The sequence below is a fragment of the Mercenaria mercenaria genome, chromosome 17, assembly GCF_021730395.1.
Source record: "Mercenaria mercenaria strain notata chromosome 17, MADL_Memer_1, whole genome shotgun sequence".
In the NCBI taxonomy this organism is placed as follows: Eukaryota; Metazoa; Mollusca; class Bivalvia; order Venerida; family Veneridae; genus Mercenaria; species Mercenaria mercenaria.
The window spans coordinates 12,241,652-12,266,911 of record NC_069377.1 but is presented as its reverse complement, the minus strand read 5'-3'; the positions used below and the strand labels follow the sequence as shown (position 1 = coordinate 12,266,911).

General features: G+C 34.5%; 1 protein-coding gene across 3 annotated transcripts in view; it reads left to right on the top strand.

Moving 5' to 3' along the window:
• LOC123537474 (tetraspanin-4-like) overlaps window positions 1-10,419 on the top strand; it is a 34,207-nt gene extending 23,788 nt beyond the window's left edge. For all 3 annotated transcript variants that reach the window (XM_053529054.1, XM_053529055.1, XM_053529056.1), the window contains 2 exons: window positions 687-770; window positions 1,759-10,419. In XM_053529054.1, coding sequence (XP_053385029.1) covers window positions 687-770; window positions 1,759-1,830 — 156 coding nt within the window. In that variant the 3' untranslated portion in view covers window positions 1,831-10,419. The remainder of the gene's footprint in view (window positions 1-686; window positions 771-1,758) is intronic.
• The last annotated feature ends 14,841 nt before the right edge of the window (window positions 10,420-25,260 follow it).

The following is a 25,260-nucleotide window of genomic DNA, read 5'->3' as shown; positions in this document are numbered from 1 at the left end:
AGAAAAACATCACTTTTTACAAAAAAACGGACATTTGGCATCTTTGGATTTGTATACAAACATGATCGCTCCTATATAATGTATTGTTTAGAATAAATATTTATTTATAAAAATATATGCATTATATAAATAATTATAGTATATTTCAAACTGCTACGGCTCCCACAATGTCTTTTATAAGGTCTCGGATTCTTTCGCTACTCCATCTGCAATGTTGGTAACAATTTTTGGCTAAAGATAATAAATTTATCCCAGCGTTTCCACTGATAAGATAAAAAAGATTTAACAAACTTAAAATGTATCTTTATCATCGTCATCTGCATATGTGCAATCCCCATAACTCTGATTTGTAATTTTGGCCAAATTATGCCCCTTTCATACTTAAATGTTTTGACAACCTTCTTTATACTTAAATATGTGCATGTAGTTTTTTTGGATTTTTTTTAATTCCATCAAAATAAAGAATGTCAGTACCGATTCCATACTTGACCTTTAACCCCTCTGAGTATTATGGTCTTTTTATATCTTGGCGTATCTTCCTTTAAAAGTAGAGGTCTCTTATTGAGATATAAATTCATTTTACTGTCAAATCGCTGAATAATGGAGCGCACTGTCTTACGGACAGCTCTTGTTAGTTGTTCATATGACTTGAGCTTGCAAAGATAATGAGAAAGTTATATTTTCAGGGATGTTACACGGCAGCTAGAGACTTTATTTCCAAGCAGGCAGATATCATATTGGGTATTGGCTTCTCCTTCTGCGTCTTCTTGGTAAGTTACTGACTGCAGATCTGCAGAAAGTTTCTCATGTTAACCTTTAGCCTGCTGGCGGCAAGTAATTTTGCCTTTGTGAGCAGTACAGACCAAGATCATGGTCTGCACTGTTCGTTATTCAGTCTCTAAATTTTCAGTGAACACCTCTTTGATTAATAAATGGTACGGCCCAATTTTAATGACAGACCGGTCCATTTCAGAAATTTAGCAGGGTAAAGGTTAAGGTATTTCTGCATGTTTGATACTTGGGAAGTCACGGTTTAATTTCATTTGTCCAGATAGCCTAAATTGAAAATTGGGTCCACACCAGGGCTCAAGCTAGACTTAAATTTTAGGGAGAAATGGAGAAATTGTGTGAAATTTTGTATGTAAGCTAGTGTTTCAGGAACTAGTAGCAGGAATGGATTGAAACTTCACACACATGTTCACTGATGATATGACATGTAAACTAAGTTTATGTATTTAGTAATATAGTCAAATTCATTTCTTGAAGATTTCTATATTATAAGTTAGTATCTATATTATAAGTTAGTGTCTAAGGCCCGCCCGCTTAGCTCAGTAGGTAGAGCGTTGGTCTACGGATGGCGGGGTCGTGAGTTCGATCCTCGGGCGGGGCGTATGTTCTCCGTGACTATTTGATAAATGACATTGTGTCTGAAATCATTAGTCCTCCACCTCTGATTCATGTGGGGAAGTTGGCAGTTACTTGCGGAGAACAGGTTTGTACTGGTACAGAATCCAGGAACACTGTCTGGTTAGGTTAACTGCCCGCCGTTAAATGACTGAAATACTGTTGAAAAACGGCGTTAAACCCAAAACAAACAAACAAACAATAAGTTAGTGTCTAAACAAAAACCATTTTTAATTTTAGTGGAAGATGTGCTTTGGATATTTTTAAATGCATAGATATATATTGTAAAGTTTAAAATTTTACATAATTTGATTTTTCATATCTGTATTATGTTGTTTTTTTTTAATTTTCCAGATTGCAGGGATAGTCGTTGGAATCATGTTCATCCGTAAACTATCTGACGAGGGCTCTGCCGACTTCAGATGATGAGCCACATCAGGGGAGAGAATCAATCTTAGTATTTTATTAAGTGCAACGGCCATGGCAGTGTAATAGCATCTCATTATTGTAAAATTAGTGGACACTATGACATTTATTCATGTAAATTTACCCTTTTAGGACATTTACAACATTTATTCATGTAAATTTACCCTTTTAGGACATTTACAACATTTATTCATGTAAATTTACTCTTTTAGGACATTTACAACATTTATTCATGTAAATTTATTCTTTTATAAGATATAACATCCTGAATAGATACTGTTAAATGTTGTTTTTAGGGCACATTTGGAATGTCAGGCATGGAGGATTTTGACTTCGTTTCATGATCTAAGACCAGTGTAAATGTTTCTTTTTACAGGATAATACATAAAATATGCCAGTATTTGCACACTGTTTCTCCTGTTCCATCAAAGGTCTTATAAAACATTTTTGTACATTTTTATGCACCTTGTGTCAAAGGTGCAAAAGGCATATAATTATGGTGTTTGAACTGTCAGACTTATTTCTTTGTTGTTATGAATAAAGTGCTGTTCTGTTCTGTTCTGTTCATTCCATCTGTCACACTTTCTTGTGTCTTCCACTCATCTTACAGTTTCAAACAAAATTCAGATGACACTTGCACTGTTCATGCTCACCAACTGGCATATTATCAGGACTTTCAGTTTTGATATTTTTTTTAGTTATTCCCCCTTTTTGGACTTTTAGCTCTGTTTTGGATCAAAGTTAAGTAAATTCATATTTATAAGGAGACAAACGTCTATGGTCAGTTGTATTTATTTGGGTTTCAGAAATGGAGATATTATATTATTTAATTAAAAAATTTTCTTTTTCAACTTTATTATCTATGAGATAGGGCATGTATTGTAAAGCATGGAGTAGGTTCTGTGATAAAAGTAGCGAAATTACAAGAAATCTATGTTAGTCCTCCTGCTGATAAGGTAATGAACTATTCTATCCTATGTAATGGAATGATTCATTTCAAGTTTTAGGAAAGGACAAGTATAGGAGTGAAAATTTTTTGCCATCATTCCGACTTTATCTAGTCATTACAACCTACCAAAAAAAAGAAAATATGAACTGTCAGAGGGGGTTAAAGTTCTTCTTGTAATACTTGTTAGATGTGAAAGATCTCAGCATAAAATTTAATATTGAACTCAAATTGTTTTTTTTTGTGTTAAAATGCTTCAAAAAATGTCAGTCATTGACTGTGTAGTGCTGTATTAATGCTTGTAGACACATTTGCTTCAAATACTCTATTGTAAGTTTAATAGTCTACATGTATACCTTGAACTAAGTCTTGTGCTAATGATGGTAAATATTAACAGTAAATATTATGTATGTTAAAAAAGAATGTGCAAGTAATGGTCGAGGTAAAATTTTAATCTACTCTTTACTCATGGTTTTATGACTAGTCGTAGAACTGAAGTATTTGATTGGCAGATTCTTAGCACAGTCTTGAAATTGCCCAATGACATTGTTGCTTTTTAGACTGGTCTGCAATTCTAAACTGGTCTCCAAATATTAGACTGGCCTCCAAATTTTAGACTGGTCTTCAAATTTTAGACTGGTCTCCAAATTTTAGACTGGTCTTCAAATTTTAGACTGGTCTCCAAATTTTAGACTGGTCTTCAAACTTTAGACTGGTCTTCAAGCCCAATTTTGTAACATCAAAACCTGACTCAACTATGGAATGTGCAGATATATAAATGTAAAGTGCAACGAATTTAGCTCGACAGGTTGATGTATTCGTTTACTTAATCGGTATATTGTAACATGTAAACACTCATCAGTTAGGTCATTTTCGGTAATTGTCATCAATTTGTATTCTATCAAATTTTATAGTGGTGTTATGCCAATTTAACATATTCCCTTATTAATGCACCAGGGGCAAAAGAAGACATTTGTAAAGGCTCTAAAAATGGAATATTTTTTTCATTTTTTTAGTAAAAATAAACTATAAATGCAACCTATCATGAAGGAATTTTAACAGTTTTAGCTCTACCATACCGCTGGTATTCACTTATGGCCTAGATTAACTTAAAAGTTTTTTTGTTGTGTTTTTAAAGTTGAAGGGGGCGTGTCTATTAGGGGAAGGGCATTAATTAGAGAATATATGACATTTTTATTCAATTTTTAGAGTTAATTTTTCATTTATTATCATTTTCACAGAGCAATAAATTTTTAAAAATCTGCAGTTATACAGATAATGCCAGCCATTAAATGACTGAAATACTGTTGAAAAAAAATGGCAATAAACCCAAAGTTGTACATAACCCCTCTGAATTGGAAACCCAAGCAAAACTTATCTTTACCTTTAGACCTGAAGGTTTTCAATATGTAGGGGCTCCACTGAATAAGAATGAGAAAGGAAAAATTATTTTCAGTATTCAGAGGTTGTGACGTCCCCGTTATTCAGGAATAACAGTGTTGTAATGCTTTAACTGTTGTGAAAAATAGTTGATTTTTTTTACACTTGCCATGCAAATTTATGTCACCTAGATTAGTCATATGTGTTGAGGTGTTACTAGGTGTTTTGATGTCAGTGTTTACAGTAGTTGTGTAAGTTTTGTGTAACTTTGTATTCTGAATACATGTAACGTTCTTAAATTTTTATACATTTATGTTACGTGTATGTTAGTTAATAGATTCTTTGATCAGGCTGTCATTATATTTTGTCATAGGCTAATGATTTTTGCGTTTGCTCTGTCAGTTAGAAAAATGAAATATTTACTTTCTTTTGATTAATTTTTCTGTGTACCGTATCAGTGAGACACATTTGATTCCTTTAGCTTGCATGACTAATTTTTTCTTGTGAGACATATACTTGATTTGTATACTTTGAAATAAGGTGAAAGCTTTAAAACATATAATATGCAAAATAGTAATGGAACAGAAAAGAAAACATTATTACAGTGTATTTGTAATTTAAAGGTATGGTGTTTGAATCTCAGGTTTTTTATTTGTGATTAGTTGTGAAATAGAATTTTTAGACCTATATTTTTTTAGAATTCAATGGATTTCAAGAATTTGTACATAAGAATGATTTTAAAAGTCAGTATTTTAATATACATGTGCTTAATTTTTATCTTATTATTGACAGACGTGCCATTTCTAGATTTTCTTAGTAGAATTTTATGGTCTATGAACTGTCATCTAGATACTTGATTTTCCGAAGACTGATTCATATTTTACTCCAATTCATATAATTGATTTATTAATAAACATTGGTGTTGTTGTTTTTAGTCTTGCTTTGTAAGCTGTATCTCATGTCTTCTGATTGCTTTCATTGTTTCTATATGTGTTTTTTTTTTCAAAATCTTTAGGGCCTTAAACACGTGGACATTTTCTGTACAGTTTCTGTAAAAAACACAATTTCGTTATGAAAGAAGGGTACTTGACTACTAAAATGTTAGCATATCTTGATTTGCTCAATTTCTGGTATTTATACAATTTGAAACATGTCCAGATTTCTTTGTAGATATTGCTTAACATCATTTATAGTGTGCTTTTCTTGCTGAAACTTTGCCTGAGACTTGTGTTAGTAGTCAATTTCCTCTGGCTTGTTGAAGGAGGCTCCGTGAACTCAGTGTCAAGTAACATCATAGTGAACATCAAAGTGAAAAAAATATTATCAAAGTTCACATTTAAATATCAATATTTTTTAACATTTTTCAAGATGATTGAAGAATAGCTAACGATGTACCACATAAGAAGTAATGACCACTCGAAATGAGACAGAAAATGGCATCTAATGTATTTCTCTCTATGTTTATTCGATTATGATTTTTTAGCTCGACTATTCATAGAATAGTAGAGCTATTGGACTCGCCCATGCGTCGGCGTCCGCGTCCGCGTCGGCGTCTGCGTCGGCGTCCGCGTCCGCGTCCCGATTTGGTTAAGTTTTTGTATGTAAGCTGGTATCTCAGCAACCACTTGTGGGAATGGATTGAAACTTCACACACTTATTCACTGTGATAAACTGACTTACATTGCACAGGTTCCATAACTCTGTTTTGCTTTTTTACAAAATTATGCCCCTTTTTTGACTTAGAAATTTTTGGTTAAGGTTTTGTATGTAAGCTGGTATCTCAGTAACCACTTGTGGGAATGGATTGAAACTTCACACACTTATTTACTGTGATAAACTGACTTACATTGCACAGGTTCCATAATTTTATTTTGCTTTTTTACAAAATTATGCCCCTTTTTCGACTTAGAATTTTTTGGTTAAGGTTTTGTATGTAAGCTGGTATCTCAGTACTCACTAATGGGAATGGATTGAAACTTCACACACTTGTTCACTGTCATGATCTGACATGCACAAAGCAGGTCCCATAACTTTATTTTGCTTTTTTACAAAATTATGCCCCTTTTTCAACATAGAAATTTTTGGTTAAGTTTTTGTATGTAAGCTGGTATCTCAGTATCCACTAATGGGAAAGGATTGAAACTTCACACACTAGTTCACTGTCATGATATGACATGCAGTGCAAAGGATCAATAACTCAACTTTGCTTTTTACAAAATTATGCCGCTTTTTCAACTTAGGAGTTTTTGGGTTAAATTCTTATATGTAAGCTGGTATCTCAGTACCCACTAATGGGAATGGATTGAAACTTCATACACTTGTCCACTGTCATGAGCTGATAAGCACTTTGCAGGTTCCATAACCCTATTTTACTTTTTTACTAAATTATGCCCCTTTTTCGACTTTCTTATTCATTCAAGCGACAAGGCTGTTAAATAGTCGAGCGTTGCTGTCCTCCGACAGCTCTTGTTACTTTATCTTGAACAAACTTTCATTCATACACACATCCACTGACAAGTACATTTCGAAAATTATATAGTTTGTACGGTATTTCTTGATTTATTTACCTGCTTGTGCCACTCTGAGCTAAACTGTAATATTTTCGCATGCAGTAGTAGTTTGCATATTACTGCAATATCTGTTTTAGAACTATTTTTATTTATTACCTCTCTTTACAGGACTGAATATACATACATTAGAATAGGGTAACATTTTCTTCTCATTATGTGCCAGAAATTTCTACTTGTAGTTGGATGTTGAAATCATTTATACCTTCTTCTCTCATCATGCCATCTTGTTGACCCTATGCAGCTATTTTCTATCGAAAAGTTCATGTAGATTTGGGAGGAAAATTGCTGATGAAAATGAAAAAAACAATGACAGAAGTCGTCCACTGCTAGTATTTGAATTGGATATGAGATTAATTACCATTCATATAAAAGTGGGCATAGATTTGCACTCTGCAGTATATTCTGGTTTCAGGATTTCAATTAAAAATCTAGAATTCCAAGTCTGAAAATATAAACCCATTTTTAACTAGATTTCACCAGTACTTTAGCTCCTGATTATAATTTTATTCATCCAGCTGGTTTATGGAAGGCCAGTGGTTCTTCCCGCGTGCTTGCCAATGATGAAATAATGCTTGGAGGGGCACTTTTGGTCTTCTGCCCCCATGAAAAGCTGATAAAGTCACCATATGATATAGAATTTTAATTATGTGATGTTAAAACCAACCAAAAAGCATCGTATTCAAGATGATAGATTTAACCCTTATTCAAGTCTATCTAGCTAATTTTTTCAAGTTGATCTGGTATAATTGGCAGTCGTAAGAAAAGATTATGTCTGATTTTTAAATACGTACATTTTTCATTTTATTTAATGTTCTTATATTCTACATGTTTATATTGACCATTACACATTCAATGCAAACATATATATGTTATCATGTTCTTCATACATATATTCATTATTACACATTTTTATTACATATGTGTTTACACATTAGAAAGGACCATTCAGCTAAATTGTTCTTTTTTTCAAGATGTTCAAGTCATATTTTTTATATAAATTTGTAGGAGTAAATTGAATTATAAATATACATACTTGTTACGATTTAAGGACAGGAAAGAATTAATTTATTGAAATTTGTAAATCTCTGAAGTTAAAAAGTTCAGCCAGATGGTTCCTATAATGTGTAGACACTCGTATTGTATATTTTACCGGTTTATATATTATGTATCAGATATATAGGCATTCCATATATATTTTTATATTCTTTATGTAGACATTCCATAACTGCATTTATCGCCAAGATATTTTAAATGTTTTTAAGAGGGAAAGGCATCGTTGTTGTAGTTGGTCTTCTTTCTGCAATGTCTTCTTAAATCATTCAAGGCAGTGAAAGAATTTTCAAAATCGGCTTAGTAATGAGACGATTATTGTCACTTCAGTATTTTAATAGTTATGGCAGCCATTTTGTTTCCTGTAAATGTAAAACAAAGAGATTTAATTCATTTTGAGATATCTATTTGAATTATATGATCCTTCATACTGTCAAATGATTTCTCTACTTTTCCAGCTAGAATAAACGACATTATCATGTTTAACATGTTCAACTTTAGCACTTAATCAAAGTGTATTTTCTTAATATAGAAGTAAGCGGTATGTAAGTGACATCATAAACACACTAAAATGGCTGCCTCCATGGTTAGCCATTTTCATAGATTTCAAAATCTCAATAGTTGTCAGATTTTAAACATTCCTCAGTGTTATGAATGGTTGAACAATGATTTTCATACAAAATCAACTTATATTAAGGCATGCCTTCCCCTTTAAGTTATATTTTGACATATTAATTACATATTGGAAGTATGACATCATTTGTGACGTCATTTTAATATTTGGTGACACCATTTTCAATAATTCAGCATTAATATATTCAATTGTATTCAAGTGAAAACACAAAATAGCTTTTTTAGATGCATGTGTCATTAAAAATATCATAAGCTTCACACCAAGAAATATGTATTCGGTCTTTCGGAGTTTTAATGTGCTCATTACATCATGTAAATTAATACATACATTTGTACATAAAACTGTTGCTAAGATATATTTGTCAGGGAAAAAACATCTTAGTCGAAAAAACATTTTGGTATTAAAAGATCATACTTCAAAATTTCATTAACATGATAAAATGTGCAGCATGTGAGAATTGATAACAAAGTTCTTGAAAAAATGGTGAAAAAATAATGATGAAATTTTTTGTATTTGGGATGTTCTGTTTATAAAAATTGACTTTTCTAGATATCTCTGATTTTGTTTTCCAGAAATATAGTTCTGAATATATGGAAAAAAATGATAATGCTGAATAAAAAAAGGTTGTAAATGCAGATCCATTTCAGATGTTGAATGTAGCTATGGAATCTTGTTTTTATTAGCTCGACTATTCGAAGAATAAGTAGAGCTATCCTACTCACCACGGCGTCGGCGTCGGCGTCACACCTTGGTTAAGTTTTTCGTACCAGTCCACATTTTGACAAAGTCTTTTGAGATAAAGCTTTGAAACTTTCAACACTTGTTTACCATCACCATGGCCAGTTATAGGCAAGAGTACATAACTCCATCAGGGATTTTGGCTGAATTATGGCCCCTTTTGACTTAGAAATCATGGTTAAGTTTTTCGTACCAGTTCATATTTTGACAAAGTCTTTTGAGATAAAGCTTTGAAACTTTCAACACTTGTTTATCATCACCATGTCCAGTTATAGGCAAGAGTACATAACTCTGTCAAGGATTTTGGCTGAATTATGGCCCCTTTCGACTTAGAAATTTTCGTACCAGTTCATATTTTGACAAAGTCTTTTGAGATAAAGCTTTGAAACTTTCAACACTTGTTTACCATAGCCATGTCCAGTTATAGGCAAGAGCACATTACTCCATCAAGGATTTTGGCTGAATTATGGCCCTTTTTGACTTAGAAATCTGGGTTAAGTTTTTCGTACCAGTTCATATTTTGACAAAGTCTTTGAAGACAAAGCTTTGAAACTTTCAACACCTGTTTACCATCACCATGTCCAGTTATAGGCAAGAGTACATAACTTCATCAAGGATTTTGGCTGAATTATGGCCCCTTTTGACTTAGAAATCTTGGTTAAGTTTTTCGTACCAGTTTATATTTTGTGTAAAGTGTTTGACATATGGCTTTGAAACTTTAATCACTTATTCAGTATAATAGTCTCTATCTGTAGGAAAGAGTACATAACTCTGTCATATATTTTGGCTTAATTATTGCCCTTTTTGGACTTGCAAAATTGGTTCTGATTTCATACAAGTCCACGTTTTGTCAGAACTATTTGACATATGGCTTTTAAACTTTGAACACTTGTTTATCATCATGATTTCCATCTGTAGGGAAGTGTACATAACTCTGACAACTATTTTGGCTGAATAATGGCCCTTTTTGGATTTTGAAATTTGTTCACACATTGCCATTTAGTGCAGGACTTATCAAAATCCACAAATATGGGAACATTGTTTGTCTAATGTATTTTTTTCTTTTGTCTGAATATCTGTAGAAATATTTTGACCCCATTCTTCAATCAATTCTTCGAATAGTCGAGCGCGCTGTCATCCGACAGCTCTTGTTTAATGTGTTATAGGTATGGCTGTAGCTGATTTTTTATATAGTTTATTAAGTGCATACGTAATTATGTGTTTTTAGTTTGCTTTAGAATCAGTTTAAGCTAAATAAATGTTTAAAAATAGTTGTCGTTTTAATTAACCCTGTTGCAAATTGGATGGATGTCTTCTCGTGCAAGGTTCAAATAAAGTCTATTCTTTTGGTCCAAACCTGCCCACTTAGCTAAGTGAGGTTTACTTTCTCCGTCATGATTTGATAAAAGACATTGTGCCTGAATCATTCGTCCTCCACCTCTGATTCATGTGGAGAAGTTGCACTTACTTTTGGAGAACAGGTTTGTACTAGTCCAAATCCAGGAACACTGGTTAGGCTAACTGCCCGCTGTTACATAACTGAAATAGTGTTGAAAACGCTTTAAACCCAACAGAAACAAAACCTTTTTGGTTCAAATATAAGGTAGTGTAATACAGTGGTAAACTTGCATACCCAAAATAGAAGGAGTGAGTATGATAAATGAATCTATGTACTGGCACACCATACTTATGGAGTTGAACAGACTGTACCTCTGACTGGCAAGTGTTTAAAGGCTACATCTGGTCACCACCTAGAAGAGAGTTCCAAAACCTGTTGCCATTTGTGGATGAGTATTTGTATCGAAGAGTACCTGCCTATGGCACAAGACACGTTGATCACAACAACGCACTGTAGTATCAAGGGTCAGGAGTATTACTGGGGTGTATGCTAGCTGGTGGATGATACTGTACATCATTATGGCTCTGACCTGAGATTTTATGAAGTAAGGGCCATTTTGTCTAGCCCGCTTGCGGAAGCGAAAACATAGTTGTCGAAATGGCTATTTGGTGTATGTGCGTGCGTGCGTGCGTCTGTCCAGATTTGTTTGGACCATAACTTTGACATGCATGGAGCAATCTTCGTTTATATTTGGCATGAATGGTAACCTCAGTGAGACGAGTGTCATGCGTAAACCCCTGGTTCATATCTCAAAAGTCAAGGTTACAGCCAAAGGTCATGTCAGATCTGGTCTAGCCCATAACTTTGACATGAATGGAACAATCTTGTTTATATTTGGCATGAATGTTAACCTCGGTGAAATGGAGTGGCATGCGCAAACCCCAGGTTAATGTCAGACCTTTACCTAAGATCCCCAAACTTGGCAAGCACATTTGTCCATGAGAATTACATGATGCATGACTTCTATTGACTATAAAATTAAGATGTCAAAGGTCAAGGTTACAGTGAATGTTAATATAAAGGTAGTTAATGCTCAGTATATTGAGAATGCATTGAGTTACGACCATCAGACTTGATATACAGTACACATTGCTCATGGGCATTGCATGACCTCTATTGATTTTTAGGTCAGTGGGTCAAGGTCACAGTGACTGTTCAACAATCGTTTCCGCTCAGTACGTAAGTTAAGCGGTTAAGAATGTGAATGGAGCAATTTAAAGTCATGGTCATAGTGACTGTTAGTGCTCCTAATATTGGGAACCCCTGGACTTAATTACAACCCTCAAACTGGCACATTTGCGCATGAGTTGTGAACGCCTAGATTATTGGCTCAAATGTCAAGGTCACAGTGACCGTTGATACAAAAATAGTCTCAGCTCAATATCTTGAGAATTCATTGACCTACGATCCTCAAGCATGGTAGGCACATTGCTCACGGGTAGATGATGGATCTTATCGCTTTTGAAAATAATGGGTAAAAGGTCCAAGTTACAGTAACTGTTGTTACAAAAATCTTTTCCATTCTAAACCTTGAGGACCCCATTGACCTACGATCCATTGTCTTTGATCAATATATAACTGGAGAACTAATTACGGCCTTCAAACCTTAAAGGATGATTGCTTGTGTGCAGTAGACAATTCCTATCGTTTTGAGCATCAATATTCCAAAGTAAAAGTTACAATTATCTTGGGACTGAAAATTATATAAACTGTATTTATCGTATTGGTGCGCTATTTGTTGTTCTGTTGTGTTGGCCTGTTGGCGCGTTTAAAGGGCGCCAGTTGACACACTAGAACGACAAATGAGCGCATGCGATTTCTGTCATAATGGTGCGCTAGTTTGGGGTTTCAAACTTGCCAAGACGGCAAAAATCAGACATCACAGATATGGTAAATGCAGGAATAACGAACAGTTTAGTTCCAAACTCCAACACAGTGTTACCTCCCCTTATCGTACAGTAGTTTGTTTAGTTCTTGTGTACAAGCAAAATGACTTATAAGGGGAAGCAATACTTACAATTCAAATATATCGAACTACGTACAGTTATTTCCCTCACCTTGCATAGAAATCATGTATGACACTTTTAGTGATTATTGTTTTCGTTTTTTTTATAAGAAAAAGAAGCTAAATATTTTTAGCGATAATAAATACAGTCCATAAAGTTCTACCTTGTAAATTTTATAACTCAACAAGTACTAAGCACCGAGTTAATAAGTCATAAACACCTTTCCTGTGGGTATAGGCCAAAGGAAACTCCCAGGACAGCCTCATAAATATAACCCGCTCATAATCAAAATTGTATTTTTCTTGTGGATGATAAAATTTGGGAAATAATTTTTGATAGGTCGAAGTCACATAGACAGGTCACAACATGCAACAACTTTAAAAGAATGTTAAAATTTAAAAAGGAAAACTATTTATTGGATATATGTTCAGTATATAAAACATATATAATTTGATAACATGTGACTTAGACTTCATCAATGGTGATTACAAAAGTGTCTAATAACTTTTACTTTTGTCGCAAATTTGAGCTTAATCATGATGGAAGGCCGTGTCCGTTTCGGCTGGCTTTAAATACCTCAGGTTACATATAATTTGATAGCATGTGACTTAGACTTCATCAATGGTGATTACAAAAGTGTCTAATAACTTTTACTTTTGTCGCAAATTTGAGCTTAATCATGATGGAAGGCCGTGTCCGTTTCGTCTGGCTTCAAATACCTCAGGTTACATTTTACACCCGTCCTTCTCTTAGGGTGTAGAGAAACCGATTCAAGTTTTCATTTCTTTTATACAACAATTATTCATTCGTCGAAATCTTTTATTCTATAAACATGATAAATAACCAACGGCATATCAATGTCTGTAATATACACCAATGAACGCATGCGGGCCAAAATTTCCTATTTTCAACTTGCTTCCTCTCATCAGTTTAAATTTGCATTTCAATGTATAAGATGCCATTGGAAAGTGCTTAGATAGAGCCACACAGACACACCATTTATATGGGAATAAGCTAAAGGAAACTTCCAGGCCAGCCCCGTGAGTATAACCCTTTCATAATCATGGCTCCAAATTGGCAATCGTATTATTCTTTTGGATGATAAAGTTTGACTTCACGGGAAATAAATTTTGATAGGTCAAATTCAAATATGCAGGTCATATACATACAAGAACTTTAACAGAATTTAAAAAGGAAACTGTTTATTGAATATATGGGTGAAAATAAATAAAACTTATGACGGCAGATGAAACCAGTGCGAGGTGTATCATTCATTAAATAAAATGTGAGAAATGTGAAAGAAGAGGAAAGCTTAGGTAACGTATTACATATACTTATAGCACTTCATCAAATTGCATTTCCATGGTTTCTTATACAATAAAAAGCCAGATAGACACTATGTTTAGAGGCCTTATATTTACAGCTAGGAAGACCTGTTCTGTATCGTCTGCAAATGACGGACCTATAAAACGTGTGCAATTTGATAACATGTGACTTAGACTTTAACAATAGTGATTACAAAAGTGTCTCATAACCTTTTACTTTTGTCACAAATTTGAGCTTAATCATCTATATCTGGATGGATGGAAGACCGTGCCCGTTTCGTCTGGCTTCAAATATCTCTGGTTACATTTTACACCCGTCCTTCCCTCAGGATGTAGAGAAACCGATTCAAACTTTCATTTATTTTATACAACAATAATTATTCATGTAGCGTGCTTTTAACAAATATGGTACATATACATACTATTACGCATGCATGCGGCAGAGGATGTTCTCCGACCCTTTCTTTTCCTATGGCGGATATATAAACGGGGCTACCCCATCATGGGGCCTGAAATTCAAAAAGAAACACGAAAAAACACTGTTCATGTTTTCGTCGCTCGGAATCGATAAAATATATTTAAACATCATTAAAAACAAAAAAAAATCTTTTTGTTCTCATTGTTATCAGGGATACGTAACTTTGTAGAGCAATTTTAAAAAAGGTAGATCCACGAGATGACAGCGACAATGACTCAAACATTCCTGACACATTAATTACAGGTGACCTAAACTATAGTGCACTTTGCCCAACTTCACAAGGGAAAATTGCATCCATATCACAACAATTCAATCTTGAACAATTAATTGATGAGCCGACACACTTTATAGAACACTCTGCCTGACTAATAGAACTCATTTTTGTATGAATCAGAAATTACATTCTTCCTTCCGGTGTTGGTGAACAAAAGCCTAAACAAAAATGACTGGAACGAGTAGACTACGACAACCTGCGAAAAAATACGCACGACGTTAATTGGAATAGCTGTATTGGCATTGAAATAAATATAATTATGCTAGAATATAAACATTCAAATTTTTATCTTTTCCAAAAACAGTATCTCAAACAAAAATGTTAAAGTAAGACCCTCTGATATCCCTCGGATGAGCAATGAAATAAGAAAACGCATACGACCGACTGAAGCGGACCTACAGAATAGCACAAAAAAACGGACTCTCCAAAATCACTGGCAGAAATTTTCTTAAAACTTTCTGACAAACTTAAAAATTGTGTCTTTCCTCCAAAGTCTGGTGGGTAATGTTTTAATCTTTCATCTCTAATGTAATCGAAAATTTGATCACCTCACTAAATAATCCAGACACACATCAAATCTCTCTGATCTTGAAATAGAAAGCTAACGTCTAAACGACTATTACTAGGCGCATGCATATATTGATGATGAGAATAGAGAAGTACCTGCTCAGGAACTGTTCAACTCTATAAGTGTCTTAAGAGAAATCTACCTTAACCCGACAGAGACTGAAGACGTTTTAAAATCATTACATGTTTTACAAGGCCGCATGTTCCGATGGTACATGTTCTTCGCGATTAATTTAGCCGCGAAGCTTCACATGAGCTATCTTTTGATTTTTGTGAGCTGTTTAATGCTTCTTTACAACTATCCAAAGTATGTGGAAAGAAGTTCATGTTACTGCAGTGACTAGGAAAGGCGATACCTCCCTACTAAGCAATTACAGACCCATTTCACTATTAAATGCCGGTCAAAATGTCCTTGAACGTCTTATTTTCAAACACGTCTTTAACCATATTTAGGATTCCCGTTTCCTTACTTCTGTCCGGTCCGGCTTCATTTCAGGTGACTCTACAGTTAATCAACTCGGTTTCGTCATATGATACCTCTTAAAGGCACTTGATAATAGTCTAAAAGTGCGAGTTGTCTTCTTTGAAATCGGCAAGGTATGTAAAAAAGTCAACAAAAGGTCTGCTTTCTAAACTAAAATACTCGGGAATAACATGATCACTTCTTAATTGGTTTCAAAATTATCTTTCAGAAAAACAAAACAAAACACCATGTTAGTTAAATTCTCATGGGTTCTCATACGGTCTGGTGTTTCTCAGGGATCAATACTTGTTCCTTTACTCTGTTTATCTTTATAAATGACACCGCCCAAGAAATCGCAAAGTACTCCAACATAAACATCTAAAACTCTTCCTGTCTCACACCGGCTTCCTTGTAGAAGAAGTATGAAAGTGGGCTAACATTTATATACGGAAACAAAAATTCTCATTGGACCTCGGTCGATCTTTTGAAACAATATACACTTCCTTTATAAGACCTTTCCTCGAATACGCTGACGAGGTATGGAGTAACTATACTATATACGAATTAAATCATGGACCTGGGTGGAGTAACTATATACGAATTTAATCATGGACCTGGACAAATACAAAATAAAAGTGCACGCCTTGCCTCAGGTAAGACCATACTTGCTCCTTTGGAAAAGTAACTTCGGAAACTCTCTCAGACAGACGATACAAAAATAGTAGACAAACAATTTTCTTTAAAATGAAATCTGATCTTACACCAGGCTATCTTTCAGTAGGAACCTACTTAGCGTGTTTTCTTCAGAAATTCATAGAATCTACCCGCTTTTTTTTTCTTTTGATGTTATTTTCATGTTCAGACCTAATAAATGATCACAGAATCATTTTACTCGTAAAGGCATATAGAGGTTGGACAGTAGTAAATACATTTACTATATTATCTATATAAAATAAACAATATTCTGACAGCTGCATCGCTTAGCCAGGTACGCCCATTTTTTTAAGAAGAAGAATTACTAACCTTATCATGCTTATGTTCATAAATGGCATAAAAAACACAAAAACACCAAGAAAAATAGGGGTCATGTATCTTCTAAAAACCTTTTTGTCTGACAAGTCAACACTGTGATACAGTTTATAATGTAGGTATGAACACATGTGTACAAGGGTTGTATACATTTCTTTCGACGCAAAGCTACCAAAATGTCAAGTATAGGTCTAAAATGACATTAAACAAAAACTGACTTACATAAATATGAAATGCAACTTTAACTGGGAAAAAGGATTGAAGAATTTATCTTTCTGTCATTGTTGATTACGTATCTAGTTCTTTTACACCTACAGCCATGCACCGATAAAGATGTTGGGTGTGTGTCTTTCATATAACACGCATCTTGCATTTAGGATGAAAACTGAACAATACGGGTGATATTTCAAGACCACGTCTGCGTCCCCTGGTCGTTGATTTCGTAATACATGTGCATGTTTATTTTAGTAACATCTGAACAATCCTAAAGATATTTTAAAATAATCAATCCTAGATATTTTAAAATAATCAATCCTATATTAGGATTGTTCAGATGTTACTAAAATAATGATAGTTATCAAATGAACTAAATTAATATTCTATGGTTGTCGAACTTGAAAAGATTTCATGAAAATTATATAGAACATAGAACTACTTGAAAAAGACATTTTCTAAATCTATGTGGGTTCCGTCCTGTAGCCACATTCGTGACAAAAAGTGGGCTACGTAAAAATAGGATTAAACATTTAGCAATAATAGGATCAGGCAATCATATGAGTTAACAATATTAGGGTTGAATTTTAACAGGCCCTACCAAAAATAGGACTAAGCAATACACGTTGGCCAGAACAGGGACACCTTTAGCAAGTGGCCGCATTTACCTACGCATTCTGGTTCGTTTGACCAACTTTCTCTGTTTCTTCAACTCTTGCATAATCGATACGGCTTCATTGTTGGTTTTGTTAAGTCATTCTTTTACGCTGCCCGTTAATGAGGCGCCATCGCTACTTACGGCGTGACAAGCTCTCAATCTTCCTAAAGTTTCGGCAAAAAAGGCTGGACAAAAAATGTAAACAATGGAAAGATGTAGCTTTAATCTTCCTCTTAACTGCATAAGACCACCAAATCTCCCTATCTTTTGAAATTCTTTACCACAGATGTAAACAGATTAGAATCACTGTTAAAATTTCTCCCGTCGGAAGCAGACGAAACAAACAGCATCAACATTTACAAATAGTCGTCCGCTCTAGGTGATAAATCGACCAATCAGTGCATGCGAAATAACTACGTTGTCATGGTGTCACGTCGTCAAAGCTATTACTTGCCTTACGCAGCTCCCTCTGATCTCCTATGCCAACTAAGCCTCGTTTACATGATGGTTTGTTTGATTTTTATTATAGTACATTTAATGGCTTAATTGATTAAAAAAGACTTCCAGGATGGGCCCTCTCGTGATGGACCGTAAATGGGTTTCCTTATATGAACCCGCGAAATAGGTCATCTAACGATAGATAAATAAAGTCATTCAGAACAAACTTTGGTCCAGTAGGCATATGTTGTATTAGGGCTAACATTTATGCTATTAAAGTTCCTTCGTGTAATATCCATGCTTTTGCCCTTTTGTATCTGTGATGAAGGTTGATCTGTCCCATACTGCCATCCTTGGAAGACACCGGCATGAAAAGGCCATGCTGCTTAAAAGAAATAACATCTTGCAGTTTTACTTTATCTTCTACCGTAAAAGGACAGGACTTCAAAACAGGGCTGCGTGTGCCGGTTCAACCTATAAAAACCAGTTTGACGCCTACGCTAACGAAAGGAAAGAAGTTGCTGCCATGATGTGACCGTTTCGTCAGATATGTCTGTGATGCTGGCAGGTAGCTGTTTCAAATCCTGTATGGTTCTCGGGATTCTTCCGAGTATTTGAACACCGTAAAGTTGCTGAATGGCTTGAATAGCCTCTGTGAACCCTTGTCCGTTGGTCGTTGATTTTGTTAATGCCTCTGGGATACACCTGACAGTGGATGATCTTGAAGAGCAATAAGCGTAGGTACGGAAATTGTTCCCGACGGAGATTGCTTATCATTGCTGTGACGCATCCAAGTTTCCGGTCTCACTATTGTAGACTACACAAGCTGCTCGGCGTTGGACCCCGATTGTTAAGGCAGCTCTACCCATGCATTGATTGTAAGACGTGATATAAGGAAGTAGACATGAACCAAGTTTAATAAACATGTTTCATACGTAAGAAGTACCTTTCATACGTAAGAAGTACCAGTTTGATACGACATACCAGTTTGCACCGCTCAGTTGTTGCACAGTTTAGTTATTGCACCGATCAGTTGATACACTGTTATACTGTTCTTTCGTTTTAACCGTTTTAGTTAAGTTGTTGCATGAACACAGCCTAGCTATAAAGTTACAAAGTTTAATATTTACGTTCTTATATACAGAACATCCTCTGTATAGTTGCTTTGGAATGTCAAAGTTAGCACAAGCCTGGGGTTACAGCGAAAGTGATTCTCTGTTAAAACAAACAAACCATCATTTGACCTGATAGCGTTCATTTAAAATCCTTATTTCCTCATTTAGACGTTTTTTCTTAAAAGACTTAATGAATCCAATGCGACAACTAAAACTTCGTTAAGTATATTTGATTTTGTTGTTTTTGTTGGACACTTCAACACCCCATTTCATTTTACGGAGGTGTATTCTTTACCAGTGAGCTAAGACTTCAGACTAAAATTAAACATGTTCTCTTTTCCCATGCCTCATATGAACTAGAGGTGGAGAACGAATGGTTTTAGATGTAATATCTACAGTTATTTTTTGCAATGTCCATATATGTCTAAAGGGTGGTCCGTTGGTGTAGTGGTAACGCGTTTGACCGTCGTTCAAGAGGTCCGAAGTTCAGATCCCAGTCTAAGCACTGAAAATTTCTGAGATGTTCTTGAGTGTTGTCTCTCCAAAACTAAGAGCACAGCACTTGTTCTTCCGGCGAAAATAGACGTCTGTGTATCGGTGCTATAGGGCATGTTAAAGAACAAGATTGTCTATTTGGAAAGAGCTAGGCTAATTTAGCCAGAAATGTCTTCTCTCTCTGTTGTGTGGAGCGTCCTCTCGCTGTCCCTCTGGTCAGATCGCTCTGTGTCTGTACTGGTAGAGGATGTGAAACACATTTGTTTACACGTGTTTATCAGAAAAGGGTGTTATGTAAGTCTAAAATATGAGATATAAATGAGGTAAAAGCGTCAGAGTAACAGCGAACAGGTCATAGGACACTATTCTTTTACTTGAGATGGGCATATATGTTTGCGTATGTCAGATTTGTTAAAATTTTACTGTTGATGTATTTTGACATTTTGGTAAAAAAAATGAGAGCAAAGAACGTCGTATTTGGTGAAGTAAAACTCAGTTTTAGTATGCATAAAAGTACCAGGTCACATAATTTTTATTTCAGTGATGTAATTCTATGGTGACCAAATGTGACAGGAAACATCTTTCTTAGAAGATAAATGACCCCTACTTTTCTAGTCATTTTATGTCCATTTTTAAGGCTTTTTTCAAAATGAGGTAAAGATTTTTACTCTTAAAAGTGAGTCTAACTTTGTGTGGCAACTCTCTGGGCGTTGTCTATTTTACATAGAACAAAGAGGGAATAACATTTGGTGTATTTGAACCTATGTTGACCTGATAACTTGGGGTGTCGAGATACATCTTCTAGTATATTTTTGTATATTGAAAGTTAAGTGATTGGTACCTTTGTCATGACGAAAACTCTACATGAACTATAGTTTTAGAGGAATGGTTAATCATGGGCTCTCGATCATTACCACATGATAAGGTCGCTGAATTCAGTTCACATTTTCATCAACTTTGTTGGTTTGAGCGCTTGTCATATGAGAAAACTATCCAGCTGACTTGCTGGGAGATCAATGGTTCTACTCAGGTGTGCGTTAGTGCTCGTTAACCATTACAGACGGAAGTGGCAATAAAACTGACATTGACGTTGCCGGTGTAAATTCAAAATGCTTTCTTCTTCTAAAATCAAAATGTCTTGGTTCTTATTATATTTTCGGGTCCTTTGGGATCATGGAGTCCATTCAATGGGTGTGTAATAGAGTTCCGCTTGAACCGGTGCTAGAAGCGTGAGCGGTGTTGTACATTTCATTACCTCTCATGAACAGACTCAGTCAACCCGAGTCTGCTATTATTCTTCTTGGTTGCATTCTATGCTTCCAAAGGATCTTTTTTACAGATTTTATTGGATATAACATGCAACAAATTTGTACATAATGCCAGTAAATAGGATGACCATGTCATTTAGTTTTTGCCTGGGACATGCATTTCGCTAATTATGTGCCATTTTTCTTTTTCCACAATTTTAAGTGGTCTTGATAAATGAAATAAAAAGGTTTACAAACATCTCAATTCCCCTTTAAACCACAATAAGACAACAACTTAATATATTTCTGCTCTACCGACAATGTTTCAATATTTACAAATATTTTCTTGCGTGATTAATATATAAAAACTTTTTAAAAAGGAAAGCACTATTACATCACAAAAATGACATAACAAAATTAAGGATGGTTGTGATGACAAATTCCAAAGAGAATAGTACGTCATTGTGTAGGGAGTTGATCATCAATTTTGTTACATTTTTTTTTTTGCTTTTGATCTTTGATTCTTTATCAAAGTTATTTTGATAAAACTTTCGACGCCATATTATCTAAATTTTGCGGTCCATCCGACAACTTTATTTACACAAACACGGTTACTTTCAAGTCCTTAGAAGACGTGAAACGGAAAGAAAACTTGTGGCAAACTCAACTGTTGTGCATAAAATAAAACAAAATCGCATATTCATTCATGAAAATCTTTATTAATGATTCTTTTCCTATCATTTTAAGAAAACATAAACAACACTTCAATTTGCAGCAAAACAAAATTAAAGCACTTTTCAACGGGACTTTTTTCTTTGTGAATTTAATCAAGAACACCAAAAATTTACATTGACAAAAAATAATATACTGTCCCTGCAGCCCAATTCTCGCATACCAGAAGTTTATCGTTTTGGCCCTGCTCGTCTTTTGAAATTTGCTGAACCTTTATAAGTTCGTCCACAGACTTTTCGAAATTAGGACAGTCCTTCGTTTACATGTAAATTTTAATTCTAAAAAGTGATTCTATAAGTTTTTCCTAGTAGTTAGTTGATCGGTTATATCTATACTAAAGCCACAATGTTTTTGTGCTCTAGCGTTATTATTTTGTCCCTCTATATCATATGCTTACAAGTGTTATGTAGAAAAAAAAATCATGATCCACTGTGATGCAGACATATCTTGTTTCAATGTCGCTTAGTCAGTGAAATAACTGGACGCATTTTTAGATGCAGGCTGCAGTTTATTTCGGCCCATTTCGACGGGCCGGCATTACGACAGGATGTTTATTTAAAAACAATGAAAACGACCGAAGCTTTCGAATACCCTGGAGGAATTTCTTACCGTGCTTTCTGAGCGAATAGTTGCAGAAGCACTGGCAAGATGAGAACCAGCTATATATATAAACCCAAAGAGACTCTTTCTAAATGAAAGGTGTTATCTTTTTGTGTAACTGGTTGTTGGTTTGCCAGTGAACGTACTTCACAAATATTTCAGTCTCATTTATGTTGAGCATTAGTGTAAAAACCGGGCCACTGACTATAAGCTAACTTGCAATAAGCTATACTTTTACATAGAATAAGTTATGAAAAGCGAACCAGGTTCAATTTTGCGATGTCATGTGCGTATAAAATCATATCAAATATAACCTCGTACGGAACATGAAAGGGTCTATAATCTGTCCCCGAAGTGATACCAAACAATTCGAAATTTCACATAGTCTAAATTTTTGTCAAAAATTTTAAAAACGTATTGACAGCCCGAGATATGCCCAGTAGTGGTCCGAGATAAGCAGAAACGGGCCGCTTTAAACTTGATAGCCCGTCTCAATAGATACTCAATAAATATGATAATATTGTACGTCTGCTCCGCGCAGATAATTTTTCAGAAGAATTAATGTGTCTAATATTATCCTTTTGCCAAGGACAGACAAAGATTTGAAGTTCATCCTTGTTTACCGATATATATCCGGGAGAGGATGATAAACAAATATCCGAAAGAAATGACACAAAAAAGCCGGCAGTTGACGTCTGCTGCACATCATTATGCCAAATTTTGGAAATTACTATGTAACGATCGAATGACAACAAAGTTTAAATAAATAAATAAGTTAATAAATAAACTTTTGAAATAAATAAATAAGCAAATAAATAAATAAAAGAAGCCAAATAGATATTTACAGTGAGAAATGAATAATTGAAAATGTAAATAAAGATTAATGAAGACTTTATTATAAATTATTCCTACATCGCGTGACGTAACTCTTGTGACTGACACGGTTGTGTATACTTAATGCCAACACCGTGGATCTAGCCTATCTGCTGCTATCTCTATAACAGATTAAACTTTCATTAGAAATTGAAATCAGCAGAAGACAATGTACGAAGTTAGATAATAACGGAGTGGATCTTCACTATCTTAATCCAAAATAAATCAGTCTTAAACCACGACATAAGCGTGCTCGGTCTTAAAGCAGGTACATTTATCAAGAAGTGTATGTGACTGCAGACAAAAATATTAAATTCCAAGATATGGCTTAACACTTTACATGATATTTGATTAAGTGTCCCTAAATATCAGTATGTGACAACTTGTGAATGCCCAGAAAATTATCGCTGAATTTGCCCTAGTATGATAATTTTGGCCAGTTTTACCAAAAAGATTTACATCACGAAATAGAAATAAAGAATTGTATACGACGCCTTCTGTCTCTCTTTTTATTTTCTATAGCTAAAAAGCTCAGTCAGCTGAAAATATTTTAATGTTTAAAATCAAAAGTTAGAAGGGATCGAAAATATTAATATAATGCATTCTTCATTTTTTTTCAACTATATTCTGCGATTTAGGCAAAAAGTGGAGAGCTCAGAGTGGCTACACTTTTTTTTCATTTACAGACAGCTTATGGTTTAATTTAGCATCATGTAACCTAGCTTAAAGGGGCATTATTTGTTTGCCTATAATTGGGGCAATCTAGGTCAAAGTCACTCGTACTCATTTTAGTTTAAATGAGCAGAAGATTCTCTCAATTCTGTGTTTGCAGACGATAGTCGCAATAGGTTCTTTAACCTAAAGCCTGCTGGTGCCATGGCAAGTGTCTTTGCCTTTGTGACCAGTGCAGACCAAGATTAGCCTGCACATTTGTGCCATTCCTCCAAAAATGCTATTCATCTAGTTTAATCATATCTTATTTCATAGTTTCATTGCTAACATTACATATACATTTATGTATCATATAAAGCCAAGGAAAATATACTAGGGTTTGGCTTTTAAAGTTATTTTTCAACATGATAAACAGTCCTTCCCGTTTCGTCAAAATATTAAAGATTAAAATGAATGACAGAATATCAAATAACGGTACTAAAGACTATAGAAATGTCTATGTGGACAGATGATCAAACAAGTTGGTGCGAAAAAGTAATATGCCAAATTATTTTCCAAGTTGGTGGAAAAGGGAATTTCGTGTGGTAAGTATATTCCTCGCTTTTTGTTAATTGTCTTGATAGAGTCCAAATAGAGGGTTACAGACACGAAGAAACATGCAATCACTGTTACTGGAATAGAACAGTTAACGGGATCAAATCAACTTATTTTGTTTTATCTATATAGACTTGTCTACTTTTCACATTTGTTTGAAATATGATTTTGCGGTGAAATATGTATTACGTGATTTTCATATTTTAGCCTAGCGCTCAAACTCTAGATCCCCTAATGATTGAGCCAATTAAGACAGTAAGCAAGACTTTAGTATTGTGTAATAACAAATATTTACATTAACAAAATTTTCCTTTCCGACCGTAAACTGGGTACCGTATTTACCACATCAATGTGTACTTACATTCGCACGAAATAAGCTAATTACTTATATATCTAACGATTCAGTGTGGTTTATTTCAACACTTTCTTTTATTATAAATGATTTTCAAATAAGTTAAATTTTAACTGATATTTGCGGGTTTTTATTTCGACTTTTCAAATTCAATTTGAATTTATAAACATAAAAAACATTTTTAAGTAAAAAAAAAGTGCGGACAAGTAAACATACTTGTCTGTTATGTTTAGATTTAAGCAATATATACAAGGACAGAAAGGGACTACAACAGTTTTATTAGTAACATGTTAGAAAATATTCATTAGGTAGCTGACTATACATACCTGTAAGTATATATACAGGTGAACCTGTGTTAGCGGTCATCTGTATTTAGCAGCCATCTTGTCTTAGCTTCCTTGGCTGGCTGCTAAGTGCAGGTTTTACAGTAGTACATAATTTTATTATTCGGATTTATCACTATTTAAGGCTTTTCTATCACTTGTACACACCTAGATTTAGAAAATTCTGAAAATAAAAAAATGAAGACGCATCTCTGATTTTAGAAATGGGGTCTTAAATTATACTGTATGGTAAAATATT